This window comes from Podospora anserina, chromosome 5 (genome assembly GCF_000226545.1).
Source record: "Podospora anserina S mat+ genomic DNA chromosome 5, supercontig 9".
NCBI classification, from domain to species: domain Eukaryota; kingdom Fungi; phylum Ascomycota; class Sordariomycetes; order Sordariales; family Podosporaceae; genus Podospora; species Podospora anserina.
In genome coordinates this window covers 167,801-191,062 of record NW_001914843.1, presented here as the reverse complement: position 1 = coordinate 191,062, position 23,262 = coordinate 167,801, and the positions used below count along the sequence as shown (strand labels likewise).

General features: G+C 49.7%; 7 protein-coding genes across 7 annotated transcripts, besides 2 other annotated features; 2 read left to right on the top strand and 5 right to left on the bottom strand.

Moving 5' to 3' along the window:
- Positions 1–5,879: 5,879 nt before the first annotated feature.
- Positions 5,880–6,287, bottom strand: PODANS_5_8034 (uncharacterized protein; the record flags this gene model as incomplete). Its single annotated transcript, XM_001904579.1, has 1 exon — positions 5,880–6,287. One exon carries the CDS (start codon positions 6,285–6,287, stop codon positions 5,880–5,882), a length of 408 nt encoding a protein of 135 aa, XP_001904614.1.
- Positions 6,288–6,642: 355 nt separating this feature from the next.
- Positions 6,643–6,754, top strand: a tRNA (tRNA-Leu).
- Positions 6,755–7,376: 622 nt separating this feature from the next.
- On the bottom strand, positions 7,377–7,883 carry PODANS_5_8032 (uncharacterized protein; the record flags this gene model as incomplete). Its single annotated transcript, XM_001904578.1, has 1 exon — positions 7,377–7,883. One exon carries the CDS (start codon positions 7,881–7,883, stop codon positions 7,377–7,379), a length of 507 nt encoding a protein of 168 aa, XP_001904613.1.
- Positions 7,884–8,515: 632 nt separating this feature from the next.
- On the bottom strand, positions 8,516–9,179 carry PODANS_5_8030 (uncharacterized protein; the record flags this gene model as incomplete). Its single annotated transcript, XM_001904577.1, has 3 exons — positions 8,516–8,899; positions 9,027–9,092; positions 9,177–9,179. 3 exons carry the CDS (start codon positions 9,177–9,179, stop codon positions 8,516–8,518), a joined length of 453 nt encoding a protein of 150 aa, XP_001904612.1.
- A 1,283-nt stretch (positions 9,180–10,462) lies between these two features.
- PODANS_5_8020 (uncharacterized protein) lies at positions 10,463–11,956 on the bottom strand (the record flags this gene model as incomplete). The annotated part of the gene is made up of 1 exon (XM_001904576.1): positions 10,463–11,956. The coding sequence occupies one exon, from the start codon at positions 11,954–11,956 to the stop codon at positions 10,463–10,465; it is 1,494 nt and encodes a 497-aa protein (XP_001904611.1).
- A 1,493-nt stretch (positions 11,957–13,449) lies between these two features.
- On the top strand, positions 13,450–14,823 carry PODANS_5_8010 (uncharacterized protein; the record flags this gene model as incomplete). Its single annotated transcript, XM_001904575.1, has 4 exons — positions 13,450–13,711; positions 13,769–14,216; positions 14,278–14,373; positions 14,430–14,823. The coding sequence occupies 4 exons, from the start codon at positions 13,450–13,452 to the stop codon at positions 14,821–14,823; spliced, it is 1,200 nt and encodes a 399-aa protein (XP_001904610.1).
- Positions 14,824–15,417: 594 nt separating this feature from the next.
- Positions 15,418–15,489, bottom strand: a tRNA (tRNA-Gln).
- Positions 15,490–15,905: 416 nt separating this feature from the next.
- PODANS_5_8000 (uncharacterized protein) lies at positions 15,906–19,577 on the bottom strand (the record flags this gene model as incomplete). The annotated part of the gene is made up of 7 exons (XM_001904574.1): positions 15,906–17,163; positions 17,233–17,496; positions 17,566–17,677; positions 17,728–18,291; positions 18,371–18,838; positions 18,929–19,121; positions 19,257–19,577. The coding sequence occupies 7 exons, from the start codon at positions 19,575–19,577 to the stop codon at positions 15,906–15,908; spliced, it is 3,180 nt and encodes a 1,059-aa protein (XP_001904609.1).
- A 65-nt stretch (positions 19,578–19,642) lies between these two features.
- On the top strand, positions 19,643–23,262 carry PODANS_5_7990 (uncharacterized protein; the record flags this gene model as incomplete). The annotated part of the gene is made up of 11 exons (XM_001904573.1): positions 19,643–20,076; positions 20,128–20,173; positions 20,226–20,872; positions 20,925–21,038; positions 21,092–21,315; positions 21,415–21,645; positions 21,702–22,530; positions 22,596–22,781; positions 22,840–22,990; positions 23,064–23,165; positions 23,233–23,262. 11 exons carry the CDS (start codon positions 19,643–19,645, stop codon positions 23,260–23,262), a joined length of 2,994 nt encoding a protein of 997 aa, XP_001904608.1.

Sequence of the window (23,262 nt, the reverse complement as noted above, 5' to 3'; positions counted from 1 at the left end):
ACAGATGGATTGGTAGCTATCTAGGGCTTCACCACGATGACTGCATCTTTCACTTCGTCTGCATCGATAACAACCTAATTCTCCTCAAGTTTCCGGATATCATCCGTGCACGGGATGACATCTAAAGCCTCTTGTTAGCCCTTGTGTCAAAGCTTTTCTAGGGAGTTTCATCTTACCATTGTCCGAGGTCGTCATTGTTCGAGTACTTTGATGCTAGTAAATGGAACAAGCAAAAGCGAAAAGGCCGGTGTTGGTGATGGGATCAGAAAGCTTTGCTGGTAATCAAGACGATTTGGCAACTTTGTTAGATCTTGGTTGAAATGGGAAAAGGGTGGAGATCTCAAAGAAGAGGGGGAGAATATATCTTATAAGTAAACACCCAGCAATTCAGATCTCTAATTCACTTCGCTTGACCCGCCGTGTTATATTTACTTTGTCAGGGTCTTTGAGTGAGAGCGTTTTTGAGTGAATAGGGAATGTCGACATGAGTACCCCGTATCAAGGCTGAAATATGAACATGATGTTGCGAATTATCATTTGCACAAGGGGCCTCAATGTGTTCGGAGGGCATATCCATGACCAAAGGGAGAGTCACCTACTACATTGTTTTATATGAGCTAGTCCTTTGATTTTGGACTGCTGCATTCTCAAACTTGTCCCCCTGCATAGGACTCTGGGGCGGATATTCGAGTGCAATATAACGCGCAAATTCAATTGAAGCAGCTGTCACACATGGCTAAGACATGTGCCCCTGAAAATGGAACAGTATTATCACGGTATAGAGTATAGAGTAGAAAAGACGGTTCATGCTGCACGGCCGGTGCGCCTCAGTTTATGAATTGACCTGTATCTATTTGAGCTCAACCCTATTTAGCAGCTCGCTTCTTCTTGCCCTTCTTGTATCCAGCTGCCTCCTCAACTGTAACAACGTTCCAATCATCATCCAAGTTCCGGATGGCGTCTTTAGAGGAAGGGATAACCTCTGCAGTGTATTTGTCAGTTTCTGGACTCTCAATACCCTGACCGATAAAACATACCAAATCCCTCCACATGCTCCAGCAAACCCTCATCCTGCATGCCCTGCCTGATCGCCTCCAGTATGGTCGAGAAGAATTTATTGCGACTCTCAACCAGAGTTGGTGGGCTCGTGTAAGCCATGTTCTTGGTTTCCTCAAGCATAGCTCGGCAGTCACGAATCAGGGAGTGAAGGGAGATGCCTCTGCCCCCATGCAACTCCTTGGTCAGATCACTGGCGAACTTCTTTGATGGAGCAGTAAAAGAATTCGTGAGCTGTTCCTGGCTTGCGGGTCAGGCGCGCCCCTGGGCGAGTGTCAGTCAGGAAAATTGATTGGCGGGCGAGAAAGAGAACTTACAGATAGCCTCCCAGTCAAAGATGTTGTTTGAGGCCATGGCTTGATCTTCGGGTGAACGAACGCTTGAGCGGGCGTCCGAGCAAGTAGGACTGGTAGTAGCTCAAAGAACGCTGCCCCGCGTAGCGGATGGATCAGATTCTTGGAGACCTTTGAAATTGTTGTCAAAGGTTGTGCTTTTTGCCTTGCGTTTGGTAGGAAAGAGAATGAGAAGATGTACTGAGGAGAAAGCAAGACAGGAAGCTGTACACAACCGGGCTCTTAAAGGGTTACTGTAGCGGGTCTAGTCTGCGGTCTATTCACTTTGTGAGCAGACATGATGAGTAAATAGAAGAAAGTAGGCGGGGTATTGCTCTTGGGGGTGGACTTCCATGTGCACGTCCTTGCTGCTTTCTCCTGAAAGTTATCCAATATCTGTGGATGTGAAGCTCTGTGCTGAGTGAATGGCAGCCTGTTCAAGAGCATCAGAGCTTCCTGACCTATCCCTCTGCGTCAGCATCTTCAAGCCTGCCTCTCTGTACTCACCCCTCTGCGGGTCTGTCTGTCGCGATAATCTGGCGTTGCGATCTGGCAACCCGGGGCTTCCGCAGCTCAACCTCTTCCGGCACCACTTCCGTCTTCTTCCGGCCCCATTTCACCCCGCTACGCTGGACCAAACCAACTACACTGCCGGTATGCACCCGGAACTTTCCACACAGTAAGTCGCCCAATCAAAAAAAAAATTGGCGCTTTGCCATCCAATCCTTTTCAACAACTCATCATCCATTTCCATATATTCTGTTACAAGCCGTCGACCCCAGGCAAGTTGTAGAGTCCCTGTCCTTGATGAATATTGCCTACTTCAGAAGCTAATTTTTATTCTAGTAGCAGATAGATCTCGTCGTTGGCAAAGCTCTCGAAATCTCTCCCTCCGTGTCACTCCACGCTGTCAGCCCCCAGCCAACCGCGCGGTCCCCGTGACCAAGTACCGGAGCCATTCAAGACGATGGGAACCATGGGGGATTTCCTTGTGGAAGCTGCTTGGAATCTTTCCACATCTGGGCATATCACCTGGGTTATCTGCTATAAACGCTAGACTGTTGTACGGGTGGTGATGAGGTCGCAATATATTTCGCCACAGCCATGTCCCGTTGCCCAGGAGTATGCTGTGTGTTCATAGTCCTATGGCATATTCTACGTGATTGATTGACTTGGAAGTAGAAAGGGATTGTAACAGAAAGAAAATGAAAGATACCTAGTAAGTTGCCGTGAATTTGTATCCTTGGAGATACCAGTATTTCTGGAATAACGCTCCATCGAAACAGCATCTACATCATCGGGCACTCCCGACAGTGAGGCAAGATCTCCTTGACTCTCTTCTCCATCTCAAGGCGGTTAGGCTCCCTCCTGGCCCTCTCCTCCTCCATCCACTTCTCCTTGGCTTTCTGGATTTCCTCGTGATTGGCAAACGTAGCGATACCTATGCAATTTCGATCAGTTTTCTATCAACATATTCCAACATCCTGACAACGTACTATAGGTATTCTCTCCGCGCTTCATGTAAGCACGGTTGGAAATGCAACCTCTCTTCTCAAGCTGTCCACGGAAACGGCCTATAAGATTTATTAGTTGTATCTTCTCAATCCCCACCACAAGATATCGGTATGCTTGCAGTGGAGATCGCCCTGCAGGTAATACAAGAACATCTGCGTGGCGGCGAATCTCGCCGGCACATCAGCGTTGGAACGATCTATGCCCCAAACACAGGGCTCCTTGACCTCGTTGAACAACGCCTGGCATTGGGAAAGCAAGAGGACAGCGGGAATACCGGCATCGCCATTGAGGGTGCCAACTAGAGCGCGGGCGGCGCTCAAATGCCCACCTCATGGGCGGGGGTGTCACGACTCAACAAGGAGTAGATCTCCGGTGCTAAAGTCCAATGCTATTAGCACTGACTTGTACCCGAAAAACATCGTTGGGGATGGGTATCTTTGCATACTGCTGAGGGCCAGCTCGACAAAGTTAACTTGAGAATCTTGGATAAAATTCAAGAGTTAGCAAACGAGCATAAAATAAAATCTAGGCGGCACGGGACGATGCTTACCACTCATTGTGCGTTCTGGAACGGAGACGGGGGACGCGTTTCCAAACGATCTTACGGGTGGGCAAAACACAGTTTTTGGAAAAAATTAAAAACAAGAGAAAAAAAATAAAAGCATGGCAAGTCGCAGTTACTTATCAGTGCAGCTTCAGCGATGAGAGGTATCTGTCTTCGTGTGATATCCGTGCCCGTGATCTCTTGACACACAAGTAGAGAAGTTCTGAGACGCCCAATCCCACGGTTCCCACCTCGGCCACTTGTGTTCCATCATGCGTCCTGTTGAGAGGCGTCAGCTGGAAATCGGCAGGAAAGAACTGGGATTCAGGAGAATAGAGTAGAACCCACAGGTAGAGCACACGAGGAGGGTCTTTTAGAGTAGAACGACCAGCAAAGGGAGAGCATAAGGTAGCAAAAAGCAACGACCAACATCAAAGGAGAACCGCTGACAAAGCTACCAGTCACTTGAACACGCATCAGCTCCCCAAAACAACCTATACCACGTGTCTGCCAGCTTTAATAACAACAAACCTCGCATCTTCTTCCACCAAATCAGAACACACACTGTGTTTGGCCATGTGCTCTTGCATTCACTCCGAGTGCCCCACATACAATTTCAAAACACTGTGGGGTCAACTCCTGTGGTGGGCGCTACTCTATAGTATTTGTCGATGCCCTGGTTGCTTGACTCGTATCTTCGCTCCCTCTATAGGCCGCGCTGGGGGATGGTGGGTCTGGGGATTAAGCTGGCACGGTTTTCCTTTTTTTGTGGCGTTTTTGACTTTTCCTTTCCGTCCATGTTGAGTGCAAATAAAAGAATAAAAGAAACAGCGAACAGGTTGTGTCAGTAACGTTTTCAATTTTGTTAAAGGCAGGGAAATGCCTTTTGGAGTGTCTTCAGCCCCCCAAACTGTTCAGCTACCCCAAGTTTTGCCCACCCACTCACATAGTGACGATTGTTGTTTCTTCTCTGTTTCTGGAAGGCCTTGGTGACTTGAGTGCTCTTCTCTATCCTCAAATTCTAGCTCATCGACCATGACTGCAAGTAGGTAGCAAGTATATGTCAGTATGTCTCCTGTCGCAAACTGTAGGTACCTAAGGTGAGGTTGGCGTACGAAATCCAACTTACCTCTCGACATGAACTTCGGCCCTTGCTCCTTCGCATCCTGAGTGATGTCAACCCACTCCTTGTCTTCATCCCTGTCCGCTGATGAAGCTGTCAATATCAAGACCCGTTTTGATATGTTGTCTGGGCTGTACACTTGCCTTTGATTATGCGCGTCATGACGGAGTAGAATGTATACTCCCCCAAAAGCTCAACATCTTCCTTTTCGCTCTCTGCCATTTCTCTGACGGTCAAACGCTTGTGTGAAAGTCACGATTTTCCTGGTTCTGGGGCAAACAGCCGAGCTCTCTCGATACTTTGATTGATCCTCGTGCGTATGGCGTTCTTGAGGTCCACGATATCCTTGAGGATCATTTCGACGGTGTACTCATTGTAGTTTTTTCGTAGGTGACAGTACCTGTCGGTTGCCACGTACTGGACTTCGTCCTTGTCTAGCTTGCGGAGCTCTCCCTCGCTGTTCAAGAAGTACTTTCTCAACTGCGGCCATGGGAAAAAGTCGGAGTCGTGGGGGTACATTACCCAGTCTTCTCTGCGGGATTGAAAGGATGCCGTCGTGTACAAGCGCGTGTGGTGGACTGGTGGTTGGCTGGAGTCGAGCTTGAGGAGCAAATGTAATGTCAATCATTTTTGTTGAAGATCAAGGTTCTTTTCCAATGATCAAGTTCACTTCAGGTATGTATAGTTTCAGCCTCAGTGGGAGCTTTGGCTTGGAGTGTTTTTCAGTTTGGTGGTGGAGGGCCATGGAAAGTGAGTATAACCGAAGCTTTGGGACAATTGAGCACGTCACTCCCCGGTTTCATAGCGTCAAAAAGCCAAACAACAACTGAAGCATCGTCCGAAATGACAAGAAGCAAAGCATGAGATGGAAGGTACCTGCATATCCTACAACCTGACTTGCAAGCTTTTGTCACAAAGAATAAGGCACTGGAAACTTCAGGAGGGAAAGAACCTTAAACCCCAGAGTTTTGACCAAGAGCGCCACGCAACCTGAACACAAAAGTTCACATCACAATGATCTGTTTGATGCTGCGCTGGCCGTGTATATCGCAGCATGGCCCACCTGATTTACGCTTAAAGTCGTGATAAACTGTCTTAATACCCGGCCAAGGCCTGGTTCAGGCAATTAGGTGATCATCGCCCTCCAATCCCCAGCACCCTCATTTCTTCCCCTTCCCAAAAAACCACTCGGAAACCTTGTTCAAAACGCCTTTTCTCTTGACCCCCTCTCGCGCCATAACATCCCGGATCTCATCCAGATCGATCTTGACTAAGTATGCCACCATCGTCAGTCTTTCCACTCCCAATTTCAAACCACATCCCACGTACCAAAATTACCACTCTGCCCACTACCATCACTCAACCCACTATCCGTGCTCTCACACCCAGGGCTCTTGCTCCCCTTCATCTTCTCAGAAATGACCTCTCTTTCCTGCGCTCTAAGCTGGACAGTCACCATACCAGTCAAGATGAAAAAGAAGGCAAACTGCAACTTAGCATCGTTACCACCCCCACCACTCTCCCTGAGCTTTCTGGCGTCTTTGAGAGCCCGCAAGGAGTCATCGAGCATTTCTTGGAGGGGGTTGCGTTTGGCGGCTTCGGTGAGGATGTCACAGGCGACGTCGGCGTAGATGCTGTCGTCGTAGATGAAACGACCCTCGGAGGTGAGGAGTTTCGGCTTGATGGAGGACCAGGGGAAGATTTTGCTGGTGGACATTGTGCCGGTGCATGGTGAGGTTGGTTTGTGATGATATTGTTGTGAGGTTCTCTGAAACAGGGCGGGCTGTATTGGTGTTTGAAAGTAAGAAGGTGGAAGTCCAAAATGGGAAACAGGTATTATTCACTTGAAGAGCAAGATCTTGCTCTCGTACACCATGGACATGGTGGCGCCACCTGGAGCAACTTGCATCCATGGCGGCGTCAAGATCCACACAGATGACTTCAAAGTTTTGTACTGCCTGACAACACAAGCGTGGCGCTCCCCCTTTGGTGTTGTCGTGATCAACCTTTGATGGTCTGGGAGGTCTGTGCTGTGATGTCTATTTCCGATGCAGAAAAACATGAATCACACAGGCAACTTGGCCGAGCGGTCTAAGGCGGTAGACTCAAGATAACATCTTCCACTCAGAAATGAATGGTATTCTACTCTCGAAAGAGGCGTGAGTTCGAATCTCACAGTTGTCAATTTACTTTTGCTATCTTTTTTCCCCCTCTCCGCCCAAAACAACGAGTAAGGTTGAAGACTCACTCAACCGCTGAGGCTTTGTAAAAACAGGTTCATTGAGCTATTCAAGAAAAAAGAAGAGACACATTCGCCGTACTATGCACTTTGTCAGTCCATACTATGTGAGCCGCTTTTCCCCAGATATACCCCTAACCCTCCCATCTAAACTCCTATTCTAGCGCTGCATGTATCAACAGGCCTCACGTTGAACCATCTTCAAACACATCGTGCAAGGGCGAAAACAATTTATTTTTCCCAAGAAATAGGTTTTTTATGGGCAATTTCATATAGGTATTTATTTTTCAATAATTAAATATCATGGGTAGTATGGCTATAAAGATAGTGGTTGTAGATGTATGTCTTCCTCGACATTTCAAGTAGCCCCACACTAGTGCGGATTGACAAAGTGCATAGTGCGGCGAGCCTGTCTGAAAAAAAAAGCTTGACTTAAACGTTCTTCTGCGCACACATAATTCCACTCGATAACGAGAATGCTACAGTCTATTTTGAGCGCTGGCCAGACCGCTTGCACGGCTGCCTAAGGTAATATGCACCCACTGGTCATCCGAGTCTCTATTTTCGTCAACCATCTCTGTAGACATCACTACAGTCAGCGAACCTCCTTCCGACTTGATAGCCCAAGAAGAAAAACACCAGATTCCTACCGTAATCATCCTCCCAACTCTCCTCATCAATCGGAGTCTTCAACTTCTTGATTTTTCCTATGCAAATCATTAGAAAACTTCCTGAGACGCAGAAAAGATTGACGTTACCCTCCAAAACCTCGATCAAAATCTCATAAAACCTGCACTTTTCCTCATTCTCTTCCCTTTCCTTGGAACTTGTCCTCTCAGCAGATTTGCTATCATTGGCATCGGTACTCTCGGACCAATCTTTTGCCGCAAACTCAGCAGCGCAACAATGGGCCTGCGCCTCGAGGAGCATCCCTTCAAGAAGATCCTTATTCCATCGGACCACGCTTGCGATATTGTTGGTTACATGGACGTATCGCTCGTGAGGCGGGATTGTTGAGGGGAGTTTAGCGAGGCGGTCGGTGATGGTAGGCCAGTGAAGTTTTGCTGTGATCATCAAAAAGAGAGGTGAGTACTAGTTGTTGGAAGATGTTTAGCAAGGTAATGTGTACTTACGCATGCTCATCTTGATGGAGGTAGTCAGTTCGAATCGAGATGGTGGTTTTGGTTGTGTTGGTGACTGACTGGATGTCCAAAAACATGTGTCAAAAAATGGAAAAGGTTTGTGCGAAACATGAGAGACGGTTTGACGTGAAATGAGAGATTGTGGAAAAGTCTATGTCGAGGTGGAATGCGCTAGTGGACGGTGGGCGTTGAACTTAGATATGCTCAAGCCACTGCCCCCAGGTGGTGCCTAAGCGTAGCCTGTGGAGGTTATTCTCATGTTTTGGTTTGAGCCATAAAAATAACTCCCTTGGGCACCCCGGGAAGGACACGAACGGCTATCAGCACCACAACACATGCCGCACCTACACGCTCCGTCCCTTTGCAAGTTGGTATTTGTCAAGACATAAATGAACTAGAGTTGATGTTGTGTAGAAGAACAAGGTCCAGGGGTTCAAACAAAGCCCCTCAAAATCTTGCACAAAACCATAGGAAGCAAAAATTTCAATCAATTCCCATCTAACAATACCAGGTATCCTATCTCCCACCCATCCCCCCCCTTTCCTCCCTCCCATTTTAACCCCCCTATTTCATAATATGCGCAAACTCCTGATAATCGATATGCCCATCCCCATCCTTATCCGCCAGCTTGATCATCTCGTCCAGCTCCGCGTCCGTGAGGTTCTCGCCCAGGGACTTGAGCACATTCCTCAGCTCGTCGCTGCTGATGGTCCCGCTCCCGTCCTTGTCAAACACCTTGAAGGCGTTGACCAGCTCCTGCTCCGTGTCCGTCTCCTTGACGCCCATCGACATGAGTGACAGGAACTCCTCAAACGAGATCACGCCGTCCTTGTTGAGGTCCGCCTCGTTGACAATGTCTTGGAGCTCCTCCGGGGAGGGGTTGAGGCCGAGTTCACGCATGACGGCGCCCAGCTCGGCAGCGGTAATGTCGCCTGTGCCGTCTTTGTCCTGGGAAGAGTCAGGGAGAGGGTAAATGGTGGTTGGTTGAGAGGGATGGATGAGGGAGGCCATCTTGGCGGGTGTGACTTGGTGATGCAGAAGAGGAGTGAGGTGTGAAAGTGAGGGAAAATCTTACAAAAATCTCAAACACCTCCTTGAACTGAGCAATCTCATCCTTGGAGAGGTTATTCCCGTGAGGTGCCTGTGCAAGTGGGCGGCGACATCGTCAGTCAGGTCTCTTTTTCATCAAGACATGAGGCAGTTGCAAAGTGGGGTGAAGGCATACCATGACGACTGAGAAGGGTGTGCACTGAACGATCTGATAACAAACTAAACGCAGAAGATAGGTAGCGATAGGTGATAACAATAACAATCTGAATGAGGAAGGTCCAAGGTTCTAGGTAATAGAGAAAAAAGTCCCAACCTTTTGATCGGGCCCTGATGAGTTTGATGCGCGCAACTGGGTTGGGCTGGGCTGTTTGATGAGGGGGAGGGGTAAAACGGTCGATAAGGATCTGGCCTACGTCTTATCGCGAAACTCCATTGCATTTGCCCCTCTGTCACATCCTCCAGTGCAGCCAATCAGCTGCGAATGTGCCACTTTCCTGCTCATTTGATGTGATGCCCGAAGCAAAGCCGAGTTTTTGTTCTCGAGGTTCAGAAGCTTCATGAAGAAAACCCTAACCCTTCTTTTGACACTGTAGCCCCCTTCGTTGCCCCTTTTTCTGTGTTGACAGGACCGTGCATTGCCAAGGTGACGGCAGAGGGCATTCCAGACTGGCTTTTGATAAAGGCGACAGGCGGACAGAAGCGTATTTGTACCAGATAGTGATTGCTTTGTTTGGCCTTGACTACTTCAAACTGCCTCGATGATGGCGACGAATGTGAGAGGCTCTCAGGTGACATGTTGAATGCCCGGCAGGCAAACTACTGCTTGGTCTCATAAAGTGCTACAGCCATCAAAGTCGTTGGTGTCCAACTAACAACACCTCTTCCTCCTAACGACCTCGACTCAGATACCCATCTGTCTTGGACGCGCTAGTTGCCTTCTCAAGCCTTGGTATCAAAGACCTTCAGGCGCACAGACCTGAGCCCTAGGTAGTGTGCAGATCACTAGATATGCATGTAAGACAATAGCGATTTTTAACATTATGCAGGATTCAAAATGTTGATCCTCATTCGGGGAAGTAGCCGGGTGGGGCCGCAACAAGAGGTTTTGTCGTCGACAACCGAACTTGAACCGCAGAGGAAGACATCATGTGATACGGAGGAATGCAAGTGACATTGGATAGGTGTGAGGGGTATCAAGAACTCAGTGAGCCCGTCTCGATTTTACAATAGTAAAGGTAAACTAATGCTCAGAATGCAAACCAAAACAGCTATGACAAAGCAAATGCAAAGCAAACAAAACAAAAATACAACACGCTCCTGTAAGCCCCCATGCTAAGCCCCCTTCCCCCAATTATCATCTCTATCCAGTCAATACCCGTATGCTCGTATATCCCAGCGACCATTCACCCATCCATCATCCATCAGTGTTGTCACGCTCTCCCACACAACGGTGTCCATGTGTTAAAGGTTAGAAACCTTGAACCCACCAGGCACCAACTTCTGGAAAACACCCTGAGGATCATACTTGGCAGCAGTAGCCTTCAGCTTGCGGATGTTCTCAGGGCCGTAGCTCTTGAGAGGGTTCTGGCTCTTATCTGCATAGTTGAGATAGGTCCACTCCTGAAGACCGCCATCAATGGTAGCGGCAAACTTCTTGACCTCCTCAACCCACGTCTTGACAAGAGGGTAAGCCTTCTTCTCCTGCTCAGGGGTCTGGACCATGGCGGTAGCAAGGAACAGAACGCCGTTAGACTTTTGGCGCTCAACACCCATGATGTTGCCACCGGCAGCAACCGAGTTCTTGCCAAAGACAGTGGGGAGGGGCTGGAAGAGACACTGGGTGGTGAAGGTCTGCTCAGGGATAAAAGCCTTGAGGTCCTCAACGAGCTTGACGTGGAGCTCGGCAGCCTTGTTGAGGATGCGAGCATCGTTCTTGAGGGAGAGGGTGAACCAAATGTCGTGGAGGTTGGCGGGGATGTTGTACTCGAATGCCATCTCAGCGATGGTGGTGTTCTTGACCGTGTTCATGATCTCGGGAAGAGCAAGCCACTCCTTGTAAGCAGCAGGCTTTTCGACACCGGCCATGTTGGCGTAGAGAGTAGCAACAACAATATCCTTGAAGTCGGGCATGTGGGTGAACATGGCGACGAGGTTGCTATCGGGGTCATTGGCAACGTTGTTGGTGAAGGAAACAACGGCGTCAACGGCCTGGGGAGCAATGTCCTTGGGAAGGAAGGCCATGCCGCCCCACACCTTGTCTGATGGGATGGCGGTCATGGTGAACTTGGTGACGATGCCGAAGTTGTTGGAGCCGCCCTTGAGGGCAACAAAGAGGTCGGGGTAGCTGGTCTTGCTGGCGGTGACAATCCGGCCGTCGGCAAGGACGACCTCATAGGCGACGACGTTATCGCAGGCGAAGCCACGGCGGGCAGTGAAGAAGGTGTTACCGCCGCCGAGCAAAAGACCGGCGACACCAACATTGCCCTCACGGCCACCGGCAACGGCACGCTTGTGCTTGATCAGCTCCGAGTAGACATCCCGCCAGCGGGAGCCAGGGCCGATATCGGCAGTCTCGGTGGCAGCATTGTAGGTGGTGGTGTTGAAGAAGCCGAGATCGATGGTGATGCCGCCGGCAATGTTGTTGGAGCCAGCCCAGTTGGTGTGACCACCGGAACGGACGGCAAATGGCTGTTTGGCGGCAGCAAGAGCCTTGACGGCAAGGGCCACCTCCTTGGTATTGCGAGGTCGGAGGATCGCAGCTGGACTCAGCCTTGCGCTGTTGGACCAATATGAAGCCTCGCGTTCAGCATATTGGGGATCTCCACGAACCAGAACTGCCTCGCCGAGTCCAGCGTCGAGGAGGCATTTGGCCTTGGAGGGGATCTGTCTTGGGGTGATGGCGGCCATGGTTGATGCTACGGAGCAGAATGAAAGTAGAAGGTGAGTGAAGTGCATCTTGAAGGAGTGTAATGGCCCACGGGGCAATAAAAACGAGTGTGTTGGTAGTGCAGGATGCTCATCCCTCCCTCAACAGTGGGCCAAGTCATTTATGTAGGGGGTTTGTTTCGCTACCGGGTTTCGGTTCAAGCCCGAGGTTTGGCTATTGATGCAAGGTACGTCGACGGCAAAGCTCCCCGGAGACTGGGGACAGCAACAGAAAGCATATCTCCCAAGACCTGGGCGTGCTGGGCCATCCCAAACACGTCGTCCCATTCTTGCGGGTGGCCAAGCGAGAGCTGCAGGAAGAGTTGAAAGTGTCGACATCTTCCGGTGCCTGCAAGAACACCACGTGGTGATTGGAGGAAGAGGGCATTATTTGCGGGGGGGAACGGAGAATATGCAACCCTCCACCGGTAATTGAAGGCGAGCAGGTTAATGATCGCCGTCTGTGGTTTCGTGTCGGCAGCTTTCTACCGACCTCGGTCTTGGACGTTGTGGCAGAAGGTGACAGCTTCCTGCAATGACACGCCTCCGTTCCATTGCGTCAAGTGGCGGTAAGCCGAAAAAGTTTGGTCGGCAACGTCCTTTTGGGCGGATGTCAAGAGAGACGGGAGACATCGCGTAGAAAGGACGTGACACCGTGTGGGGGTACGGGTGGCCGTTGATACAACGAAAGGGAAACGGACAGACACACAGACACGGGGCGGCGCGAGACGAAGGCAGTGGCTGGACCGTGTGGGGGAGCACGGAGGGGACACGGGGGGGCAATGAAGAAGCAAAGAAGCAAAGCATGAAGAACTTGTTAGTGATTTCCTGAGAAAATGCTGCAAGAGGTTGCAGGGTGGGGGGAGCAGAGTGGATTCTGGCAGCCGTTATTGTGGATATTTCTGCCACGCTTAACTTGACTTGGCCTGACTAGCCTCATCTATAGATTCAGGACCTATCAACTTCCCTGACACATCCCATGTTCCTCCCCTTTTCTTTTGTTTCGACTCCTCTTAGTCCCAACGACCACCCTGGCGACGTTGTACTGACTGTTTCCCACTCTCCCACCCCAGACCGAATGCTTTCCAAAATGCTGCGCTGATGAACTGCCGGCACAAATTTTTGCCGTTTTTCTGGCCATCAAGGTCGGTGAGGGAGTAAGGAAGATGGGCAAAATTGGCTGTTTATGTGATGTAGCTGATCGGCAATGCCCGGTTCCCACGCAAACTGACACCCAAACCGCCACGCAGAAGAAGAAAAGGGTAGCAGACACAGTCATGCATAGATAGACACGGTAGGATTGACATGAGTGACATGCCAATGTTCCTTCACAGAGTCTCCTTCGCTTCACTCCTTTTTGTTTCTTTTGTTCTCGACACTTCCTGTTGCTCGACAGTTGAATCGGATAGATAAGCGCGCGGGCGTGAACAACAGACAAAACATCGAACTCAACCCGTCCCCTTCTTCAGCCTCGACGGCACACTTACGGATTCTCGACAGTCGACGGCGCCGAATACGACAAGATGGCTATGCAACTCCCGACTGTCAATGGCGTGCCGGTGATCATGCCCCCACCGGAGGGCTATGTGGTGGACTTTGAGAACCCAGCGCGCAACAGCGTGACAGAGGCCTACTGGCTCTTTGGAGTTGGTAACTTCTTGGCTCTGATGTTCATGATGCAGCATCTCTACACTAAGGCATTCATCAGAAGGAGGTTTCAGATCGAAGATGCCTCTCTGATCATTGCCTGGGGATGCTCCATCGCGCTGCAGTCCATGATCGTTCGTATGTTGCCCAACACCCAGAAACTCATCTCCACGCATACTAACACAAGTTATCAAGGAGACTTTATGAGAGGAATCATGGGAACACACTCGTGGGAAATGCCCGTCACCAAGTTCCTCCTGTTCCTCAGAGCGCTCTACCTCCTGCCGATTCTGTACAACCCGGTTCAATGTGGCGCCAAGCTGGCACTTTTGCTGCTCTATCGAAGGCTAGCGCCACAATTGTGGTACCAGATTACCGTTTACGTCGTCATGTTCATCGTCGTCGGTTCATCGTTCGCCATCATGTTCGCCGCCATCTTCCCTTGCAACCCCGTCCAGTCAGCTTGGGACATCAGCATCCCCGGCGAGTGCATCAACCGGCCCGCTCTGTACCAGGCCACGGCTATCCTCGGTGCCATCACCGATCTGATGGTGCTGGCGGTGCCAATTCCCATCGTTGTCAGGCTTCATGTCCCCCTCAAGCACAAGATCGCTCTGATTGCTGCCTTTAGCGTCGGTGGAATGTAAGCCATCTTATTTGCCATTTCACTTCAGCTAAAAGAGCCATCCTAACCCATTATCTAGCACGTCTTTCACCTCCATCATGCGTCTCCACGCTTTGATCGTCTCCATGGGAGACATTGACCAATCCTGGGGCGGTGGCCCCGTTCTCCTCTGGATGTAAGCCTCCCCTCTTCCCCCCTATCCCCCTCCCCTAATTAACCCCCCTTTCCCAGTTTTGCCGAAGCCAACCTCTCCGTCATCTGCGGCACCCTCCCCACCATCAAGCCCTTCCTCAACCACTTCGTCCCCCGCCTCCTCGGCTCCTCCAACGCCCGCTCCGCCTACCCCGTCAACAGCGGCCTCTCCAAGTCCGGGGGCCCCCCCACCTTTGGCGGCGGCGGCGGCGGCAACCAGTCCCAATCTCAAAAGCGCGACAAGTACCAGCGCTTCGACGACGACATCATGTACCCCCTCGAGACCGTCGTCGCCGTCGAGACGGGCGATGATTATGCTTCCTCGGAGCCGATCAGGAAGAGCGAGAGCGGGTCCGAGAAGGCGATTAACCCTGGTGGTATTGTGCAGACCAAGACTGCTACTATCACTTACCAGAATGCACATGCCAGGTAGAAGGGGTTGTGGGATGGGGAATAAAAGGGGGAGTTGGATGTTGGGATGAGGAAAATATGATACCACTGGGAGGGTTGTTGGTTTTCTGGCGAAAATCATGTTTACGTTCTTTTGTTTGAAGCGATTTCTTTTTGATTATTAGACTTTTTTATTTTAGAAAATGGATGAAAATGGGGGTGGGAGGAAAACATGGAATTCCACTGGCACCACGACATTGTCTCATGCTGATGATGCTGATGATATTAGACTTTTCATGCTGCATGTAAATAGCAGTCATCTTGAAAATGAAAATGCTAGCCATTGTATTACCCAGCCACCCTGCCCACAAAGTAACTGACACAGCAAAAGTAAGTTAACCCATACTATACTGTGAACTACCTTTTGCCTCAAAAGTACATTAATAGGTCCTTAAACGATCTTTTAAGGTCTGTTAACTATCTTTGAAGCCTTTCAAACTATCTTTAAAGACCTATGACTATCCTTTAAGGTATGTTAACCTACTTTGGTGTCTCAAATATTTTGTGGCAAAGGTGCCAACATCAAAAAAGTCAAAATCGCCGGCGATCTGGGCCCAAAAGAATAGGCGAAAGGATGAGGTCGTACCCGGACTCGAACCGGGGTTGCCGGAATCAGAATCCGGAGTGATAACCGCTACACTATACAACCGTGCGTCATTTGTTGCGTGATTGGTTCGTCAAGCTGTTGGCTTAATAAGCGGCATGTGTCGAGTGGCCAGCTTGGCATTTCGTAGCTTCCCCCTTTTTGACCGAGGGACTTTTGGTGAAGGCAAAATTCCTTCCATGATACGCGCTTGAAACATGTGATATGATGCAACGTCGTCTGGATGTTGCAGAGGATGGGCTGGGATTGCAGTAACAGACCTTTGGTGCGTGGTGTTTGTGAGGGCTACGAGTGATACCTGAACACACCCATTCTGCTCATCATGAATTCGGGTTATGCCGATGTTATTTGGTAAGGGATCAGCTTAATATTGACATGGCGAACTAGGAATACGATCCCGCGGCCAGGCCTCTGATTGAGGTAGCCGCGGTACATTTTGTACAGTTTGTGTGCTGGGAGTTCTACGCCGATGGAGTTGACTCTTCAGCATGGTTTTGCAAATTCAAGGCTGACAAGCACCTTTTCCCCAACTTTGACTTGTGGTGATTCGCCAATGTATCCTGGCGTGCAAACTTCTTGCCACACCCTTGGCACGGAACATGGCTCCCTTCATCATGGCCTTGCCGATGTCTCTTCAAGTCGCTTTCCCGCGCAAAGGCTTTGGTGCAGAGGTCGCACTTCCAAGGCCGGTCCTCGCTATGAGTTAAAAGATGTGAGTCGAGGTTGAATTTGCGGTTATAGACTTTGTAGCAAAACCAGCATATGTACTCAATCTTTTGTCTTTTATTACTCTGCTGCCGTTGATGTCCTATCACTTCGCGAGCGACATTATCAGATGCTGGGTCTTGGGCTTCAGGTGCTTCAGTTGTTGTCGTTTCCGCCACGGTAGGCTCTTGAATTACCAAACCTGTCTGATTGCCGGAGTTGGTTATGGATAACTGTGGCTGGAGACTCCGATATACTTCATCGTTGTCTGGAAACTCGTCGTGAGACTGATACCCGCCATGAGATTCCTTCATGTGCTTTTGTAGCTCTTTCTCCGACGCCATACCGGTGGTTCCACTCAAACAACCCTCAATGGCACATCGAAAAGGCCTCTGGTGCTTTCCAAGGTGTTGGTTCCGTCGCTCAGCGGTTGCAAACCCGTTCGTGAAGAATTTGCAGCTGAGCCTGGGACATTTGAAGAGGTTAGAACCATAGTGCTTTTCAAGCTTGGCTGCCACCCCATCCCCGTTCTGGATCCCTAGCAGCAGCCTTTCAAGTGCAGCTCGAATACTCTCCACAATGTCCACAAGGTCGAGGGCAATCTCGGCTTTGTTCATCTCACCGTAGAATGTAAGCTGCTTTCGTGTCGATATGACTGCCTGCTGCAGTCGGTCATGACAATCCAGATCCTCAAAGCAGCGAAGTCTTGCAGCGTTTCCTTGTGAGACGGGAAAGTGAGTGGCTGGATTGATGTAGTGAAGCTCAATAAAATCTTCTAGGGTCTCGGAAATATCGCGCGCATCGGTACCGTCTTTTTCCAGAGATGCCAAACTAGCCTCAAGATGCCGCACCCAGTAAACAATGGCATAGTCCATGAACGCGTAGGACCCATTAAGGATGAGACAATGCTTCTCTTTGGGTTCAAGCTCATCGTTGAAGATAGGAAAGTTGAGATAATTGACGCACAGAGAAGCTAGTTGCAATTCTCCTCGCGCTGGGTTGACATGTTTTTCACTGATAAGAAAGCTTGAACAAGGTTAGAAGCATGAGTGGTAAGACGGAATGGGGACATAGGGATCTTACAGTTTAGCGGTCAGATGAACAAGTTCTACCGTCCCGTCGGACCGGATTTCAACGAGCGATCCGCAAAGATCTTTTGAGTCAACGCGAAACCGCAAGCGTTGGAAATCTACCGACTTTGTTTCCAAGTCAATGGACTTCACGCCCTGGATCTCATGCCACTTCATGGACCGTTTGGCGCAAACCAGCCAGCTCAGTAGCATCCTACTCCCGTGCTGTTCCGACTCGGTCACATGGTCGAATATTCTCACGATAATTCGAGAGTAACTGTAAACAGAAATCAGACGTCAGCAATTACTTGTCCCGCGCTTTCAACTTGAAGGTTAGGAGTCTTACGCAGCATTGATCTCGCGCGGGAATCGTCCTGGTTCAAGCTCATATTCCAACTCCTCGACATCAAGTTGATGAAGAAGGTTGGTGGAAATTAACTTGGCAAGTAGAAACATGCCTTAGATGGTGAGTTAGCGATTGGACTTTGGCGTTGAATACTGTACTCACCTCCGGCAGCGTCAACAATGAGCTTTGCGATCGATTCTCGCTTGGTGTCGGGAAGCTCAAATTTCTTCTGGATGTCGATCGCCCACTTGGCGCTGTATTGTTCAATGTCGCGCAGGTTGTCCTGGCTTCGAATTTTGATCACAGAAACACCCGCAAAGTCCTTTCGTGCTACCCCATCTTCTTGGCTCACAAACAGACATCGAATTTGTGTGGGATTACTCTGTGGAAGGTCCTCAACAAGTTCGCGAAACCAGGAGGCTATGATGTCGCGTTCTTTCCTCGGGCACTCATCAATCCCGTCCAGGATGATGTACACGTGCGGGAAATTTCGAATGGGCACCTTGAGTAAATCTTCGATGATGCTTCGGGTGTCCAGGACTGCCTCCGTGCTACTCTGATATTTATCGTGATAGTATGGAAGCAGTATATCTCGATTATACGGAAGAAGTTGAGAGAGGAAGCTGCGCGCGATGGAGACAAAATTGTCTCGTTCGTTGTCGCCATGTTTGCAAAAGAAGTACAAGACGGCCGGAGGGGGGTTGAGCTGCTGGGCCTTTTCGACAACTAAAGAAGCGAGAATTGTCTTGCCTTTTGAAGAAGTCAGCAGCGTAAGGCAAATGATGGCTCCTTTTCTGACACTGACCTGCACCTGGAATACCATTGAGCCACAACACTGGAGGCATCAGCTGACAGGGTGTTTCAAACCACTCTTTGAACTTTGGATTATCCAGTAACCATGATCCTGTACCTGGGTATTCGCCTCGAAGCTTGCAGAACTCATGTTGGTCATTGGCAACATTGCTGGCCCTCAGCCACCCCTGCAACTCGCGAAGCTTTCTGTTGCTCTCGGCATCAGCCATCTCCTTGAGCTGTTGGTCTCTGACTTTTCGCTCATCCAAACATGCCTTGATAGACAGGCTGGCCTGGTTAACAGCGCCGGCGATCTGGCTGAATTGCTGGTCTATGTTGCGTCTGTCGTCTAAGGATGCCTTGATACGTAACAAATTGGCGTGATAAACAATTAGTTCCCTGTGCCTCTTGATGCCGTTGATCAGATCGTCGAACCGAGACTTGTAAGTTTTCCAGGTCGCCTGAAATAGCTGCTTCAACACTGAATGGGTTTGGCATTGTTAGTGCACAACCATAGAACCCCAGGTAGAAGATAGACGCTTTGTGGGCGGAGTAAGAAATGAACGCATACTCGGCTGCTGGAAGTACTTCAACGCCCGGTGATGAAACTCCAGGACGTCCTTGTAGAGATAGGCCAGGACCCTCTTCATGTCTGAATCCTTCGAGAAAATGGCTTCGTACTGTTGGACAAGCGGCAGCTCCTCTCCAAGACTCTCATAGATACTAAGGAGCTCAGTGAATGCTTCCACAAAGGAGCTACCAATCTATTTCCCCGTCAGCAAGACGAACAAAGACCAAGGATAGATTGCTAGAACCTGAATCAAGAACTTCAATGGTCCCTGGGTACCTGAGATATTAGCAGGCCAATTGAGTCGGTCGCAGATCTCATGCAATCTCACCCAGACAAAAGCGACAAATTCTGATGTGTTTGTAAACGTCTCAACGACCTTGCCCAATTGATTAAGCGCTTCAAGAGTGGGCTTCAATCGTCCAACGGCTTGAAGTCGTCGACTGGAGTGCTGCTCCTTCTGAATTTTGTCAATTGCTGCAAGAAGATCGGGAAGCGTGGTTGTTTGGAATGTCGATCGATGCTTTGGTCGTAGCCCCTTCTTGAACTGCTCAAGCGCCTGTTCAAACGGAGCTCCCGGATGAACATCATTCGCTCCAAGCCCTGCCACGGCCATCGTGACAGCCGTGGCCTTAGCCAATGACGCCGCCATCCTGATTGCTGAGGGTGCTGTGGCTTGATCTTGATTCTGACGGCAATTGTCTGCAAGAGTTTAAAATGAAAGAAAGCTACCCGAAGGTACTTGCTTCTTTTCAGACAACATTGCAGTGGTCCGCGCTTCATATCAGTTGCCTTGCGGCTTGCCAGCAAGCGGGACTGCCAAGCTGCCTGTTGAGGCAGTGTTCAGCTGATTGCCCCAGCCACACATCACAACTCACCATCCAACCAAGATTCAGCACTTCACATCGTTATACCATCTCGTCGCTCCTGCCAACAATCTTTGTTGTTGTCAAAATGTTTCCTACCAAGAGGCCGTATCCGTTCGCAAATGACCATCAAGACACGGAGCCTGACGCAGTTTGGCAATGTGATCAGTCTCATGCGATACGCCAACACATTGAACCACAGTACGATCCTTTGCTCGACGGGCAATATGATGGCGACGCATATCCACACACGAGCTATCAGCCGGCCGGGAAGTCACCTGAACTGTGGGATACCACCGCTGCACACCTCAATCTCGAGGCTAATGTCGTGATCAGCACCACAACGCATACTGTCGATGAAGCAGATATTTGCTTTGGAAGTGTATAAAGCCACTATTGTATGAGTGCAAACCAGGAATGCTCACATTTTCCAGATACCAGACTTGAAGGCTCAACTGCGGACACAACCTCCTATCCGTTATGATGCCACCTTCTCACCATTCCAGTGTTTTGATATTCTTGAGCAAGGCGCCTTTTATGCGCTCGACTTTCAGGGGTTGAAGTTTGCCGTTCTAAACAAGAAAGTGTGTCAACACTTTCGAGCCTTTTCCCGCGACGTAGAATTACGTCTGCAGGCCTTCATCTCATATGAGGAGTGGGTGAGGATGATGCGTCGCTGGGAGCGAGAAAGGATGTCGGCCGTCGTCAACTTTGATCTCAACATATACGGTCGCCGACGACATGCAGCTGATGTTGGTAGAGTTCTGTCCAAGGCGCAACTTTTCCTGCAACAACCACAGTTCGGGCTTGACGGCTTTACTTACTACAATCCTCATTATCTTCATTTAGAAGAGGTTCTCGGGAAAGAGGTTTCTGAGACCCCCATCGCCCTTCACAACAGCCAGTCTCACAATTCGCACTCCCCAGCAAACGACCCAATTAAAAGAGTGATGCAAAACGAGGTCGAGCCCACCAACGATACTGCGGAGATCAATAGCATTCTCAACTCTTTATCATATCATAGCATCCTTGCTAAGTCTGTGGCAGACAGAAGCATCATCAGAACGACCCTGCTCGAGTGTGTTGTCTCCTTTGAATGCTTGAAAGGTCAATTACTAATACATGTAATACAGCCACCAGGCCGAAGCTCTTGATTTTATTCTTAGACGCGAGACTGGAGACCTTCCCGCCGAGATGAGTCTCTGGGAGAAGTGTCAGGATGATGATTCGGACTTGGAGGAGTGCTTGTATGCGGCTCCTTTACGCTATTACCGGCATCGGGATACTGACGTTGTCCCAGATATCAGCACATAATTACGGGTGGGAGGTCCAAAGAGGCGAGGGATGTACAAGGGGGAATTATCGCAGATGACATGGGTCTTGGAAAAACTCTAGTGGTCCTGTCGACGATTGCAGGATCTATGGGCCGCGCGAGCGCATTCCTTTCTCAAGGCAAAAATCCCGGGCAGAGGTCTGCAGCCGTGGTGGCATCAAGATCAACCCTAGTCGTTTGCCCGTCTTCACGTAAGCAAAGAATACCGCGCCCCGCCTGCGACATGAACCTAACATGCTTCTAGTGCTTATAGACAGTTGGATTGATGAAATTCGGAAGTGAGTGATGAGATTGTCACAACAAGAATGTCTGTCTGGAACTGACATGTCCTAGACACACTTACCCCGGCTATATTACGTGGCACAAGCACCACGGTCAGGGAAGACAGGACGACAGAAGCCGAAAACAACTGCTGGAAAACGATGTTGTATTGACTACATATGCAACTGTTGCTGCTGAGCTACGTAAAGGGCAGGCTGTTTTGCGTTTCATTGACTGGTTTAGGATCGTGCTAGATGAAGGTGTGTCAACCATCTCCACGCTTGACCTTGTGTTTGCTGACCTGGGTTGTCCACAGCCCATGAGATTCGAAATCCGTCAACAAAGCAACACCAAGCCACAGCTGAGCTACGTGCTCAACATCGATGGTGTCTAACAGGGACACCTATCCAGAACGCAGTCGATGATCTCGGGGCTCTGGTATCCTTTCTCAGGGTGCCCAGCGTCGAAAACCCAGCAACGTTTCGAAAGTATATTGCTAACTTATCCACAGCCAAGTCACGGGAGCGGTTCAAGAATCTCCGTGTGCTTTTGGGAAGCATTTGTCTGAGGCGAACCAGAGATATTCTCGGGTTGCCAGATCCAGAGCCGAAACTGAGAGGTGTTGAGCTCACTCCAGCAGAACGCCAGGAGTACAAAAATATAGAACAACAATGCCGACGTGAGATTGATAGGGCAGTGAGTGGACATGGGCGAGGAAAGCTGAACTCAACAGTTCTGGAATCACTGCTCAAACTTCGACTTTTTTGCAACAACGGAATCCCCAAGCGAGAGTCGGGGACGGCCTCGCCAATGCCCCAAATGGATATGGACGAAGTGCTTAGTTACCTACAGCAGAACAACGAGGCAGATTGTTCTTTTTGTTTTAGGCAAGTATATTCCATCAACGACAGGCCTGATACCGACGGAGGCCTACTTCTCCCGGATTGTCTGCACCTTGTCTGTCGCGCCTGTATGCCGCAATACCACGCCGCAGACAGCCAATGTCCCCTTCACCCTGTCGGACAAGTCCAGCATTCTCTTCCTCTTGGCAATACTAGTCATACAACTCCAAAAATACCTACTCAATACCCCTCGAAGCTCCTGGCTCTCTTGAAGGATATCTCCATGCACTTATCGCAGAAGAGGTACGGATGACCTAAGCTGTCCCATGCAGAAAAAACATCCAAGTGCTGACCCTCTAATAACCCAGCATTATTTTCTCATCTTGGAAAAAAACCCTGAACCTAATATCAGAGCTTCTGACAAGCTATCGCATTCCGTTCTACTGTATCCATGGCTCACTGTCGCTCGGTGAGCGGATCCGCATTCTGAAAGATTTTCGATCTTCATCTGGCGCAAACGTCCTCCTGATGACACTGGGAACAGGGGCAGTCGGGTGGGCAGAGCAGTCCTACATTCCCAAGCACTGCAAAACTAATACCTCTTTCTCGCAGACTCAATCTCGCCGTCGCAAGTCGTATCTATCTCATGGAGCCACAGTGGAACCCCTCCGTTGAACTCCAGGCCATTGGCAGAGCTTTACGTCTGGGGCAAACAGAACAGGTGGCAATAGTACGATATATCGTGAAGCACACCATTGAAGATGTAAGTACACCCCAACATCTTCCTGGGGCATGGATCGCAGAAGGAAAATCCCTGACATGGTATGTGTTCTCAGAGCAATGTTCTCTCTAGACAAGAGGCAAAACTTCAACTAGCCAGTGGAGGCTTTGGAAAGCGCAGGCGTGGGATTAGAGCGGAACAGCTCGACTCGCTTCTGGTATATCTCTCCTACCTCACCCGCCTCTATGGGTGGATGTTATGAAGAAATGCTAACAGGAAAATAGGGGTTATTTGGGGTCGAAAAGCGTGGATAA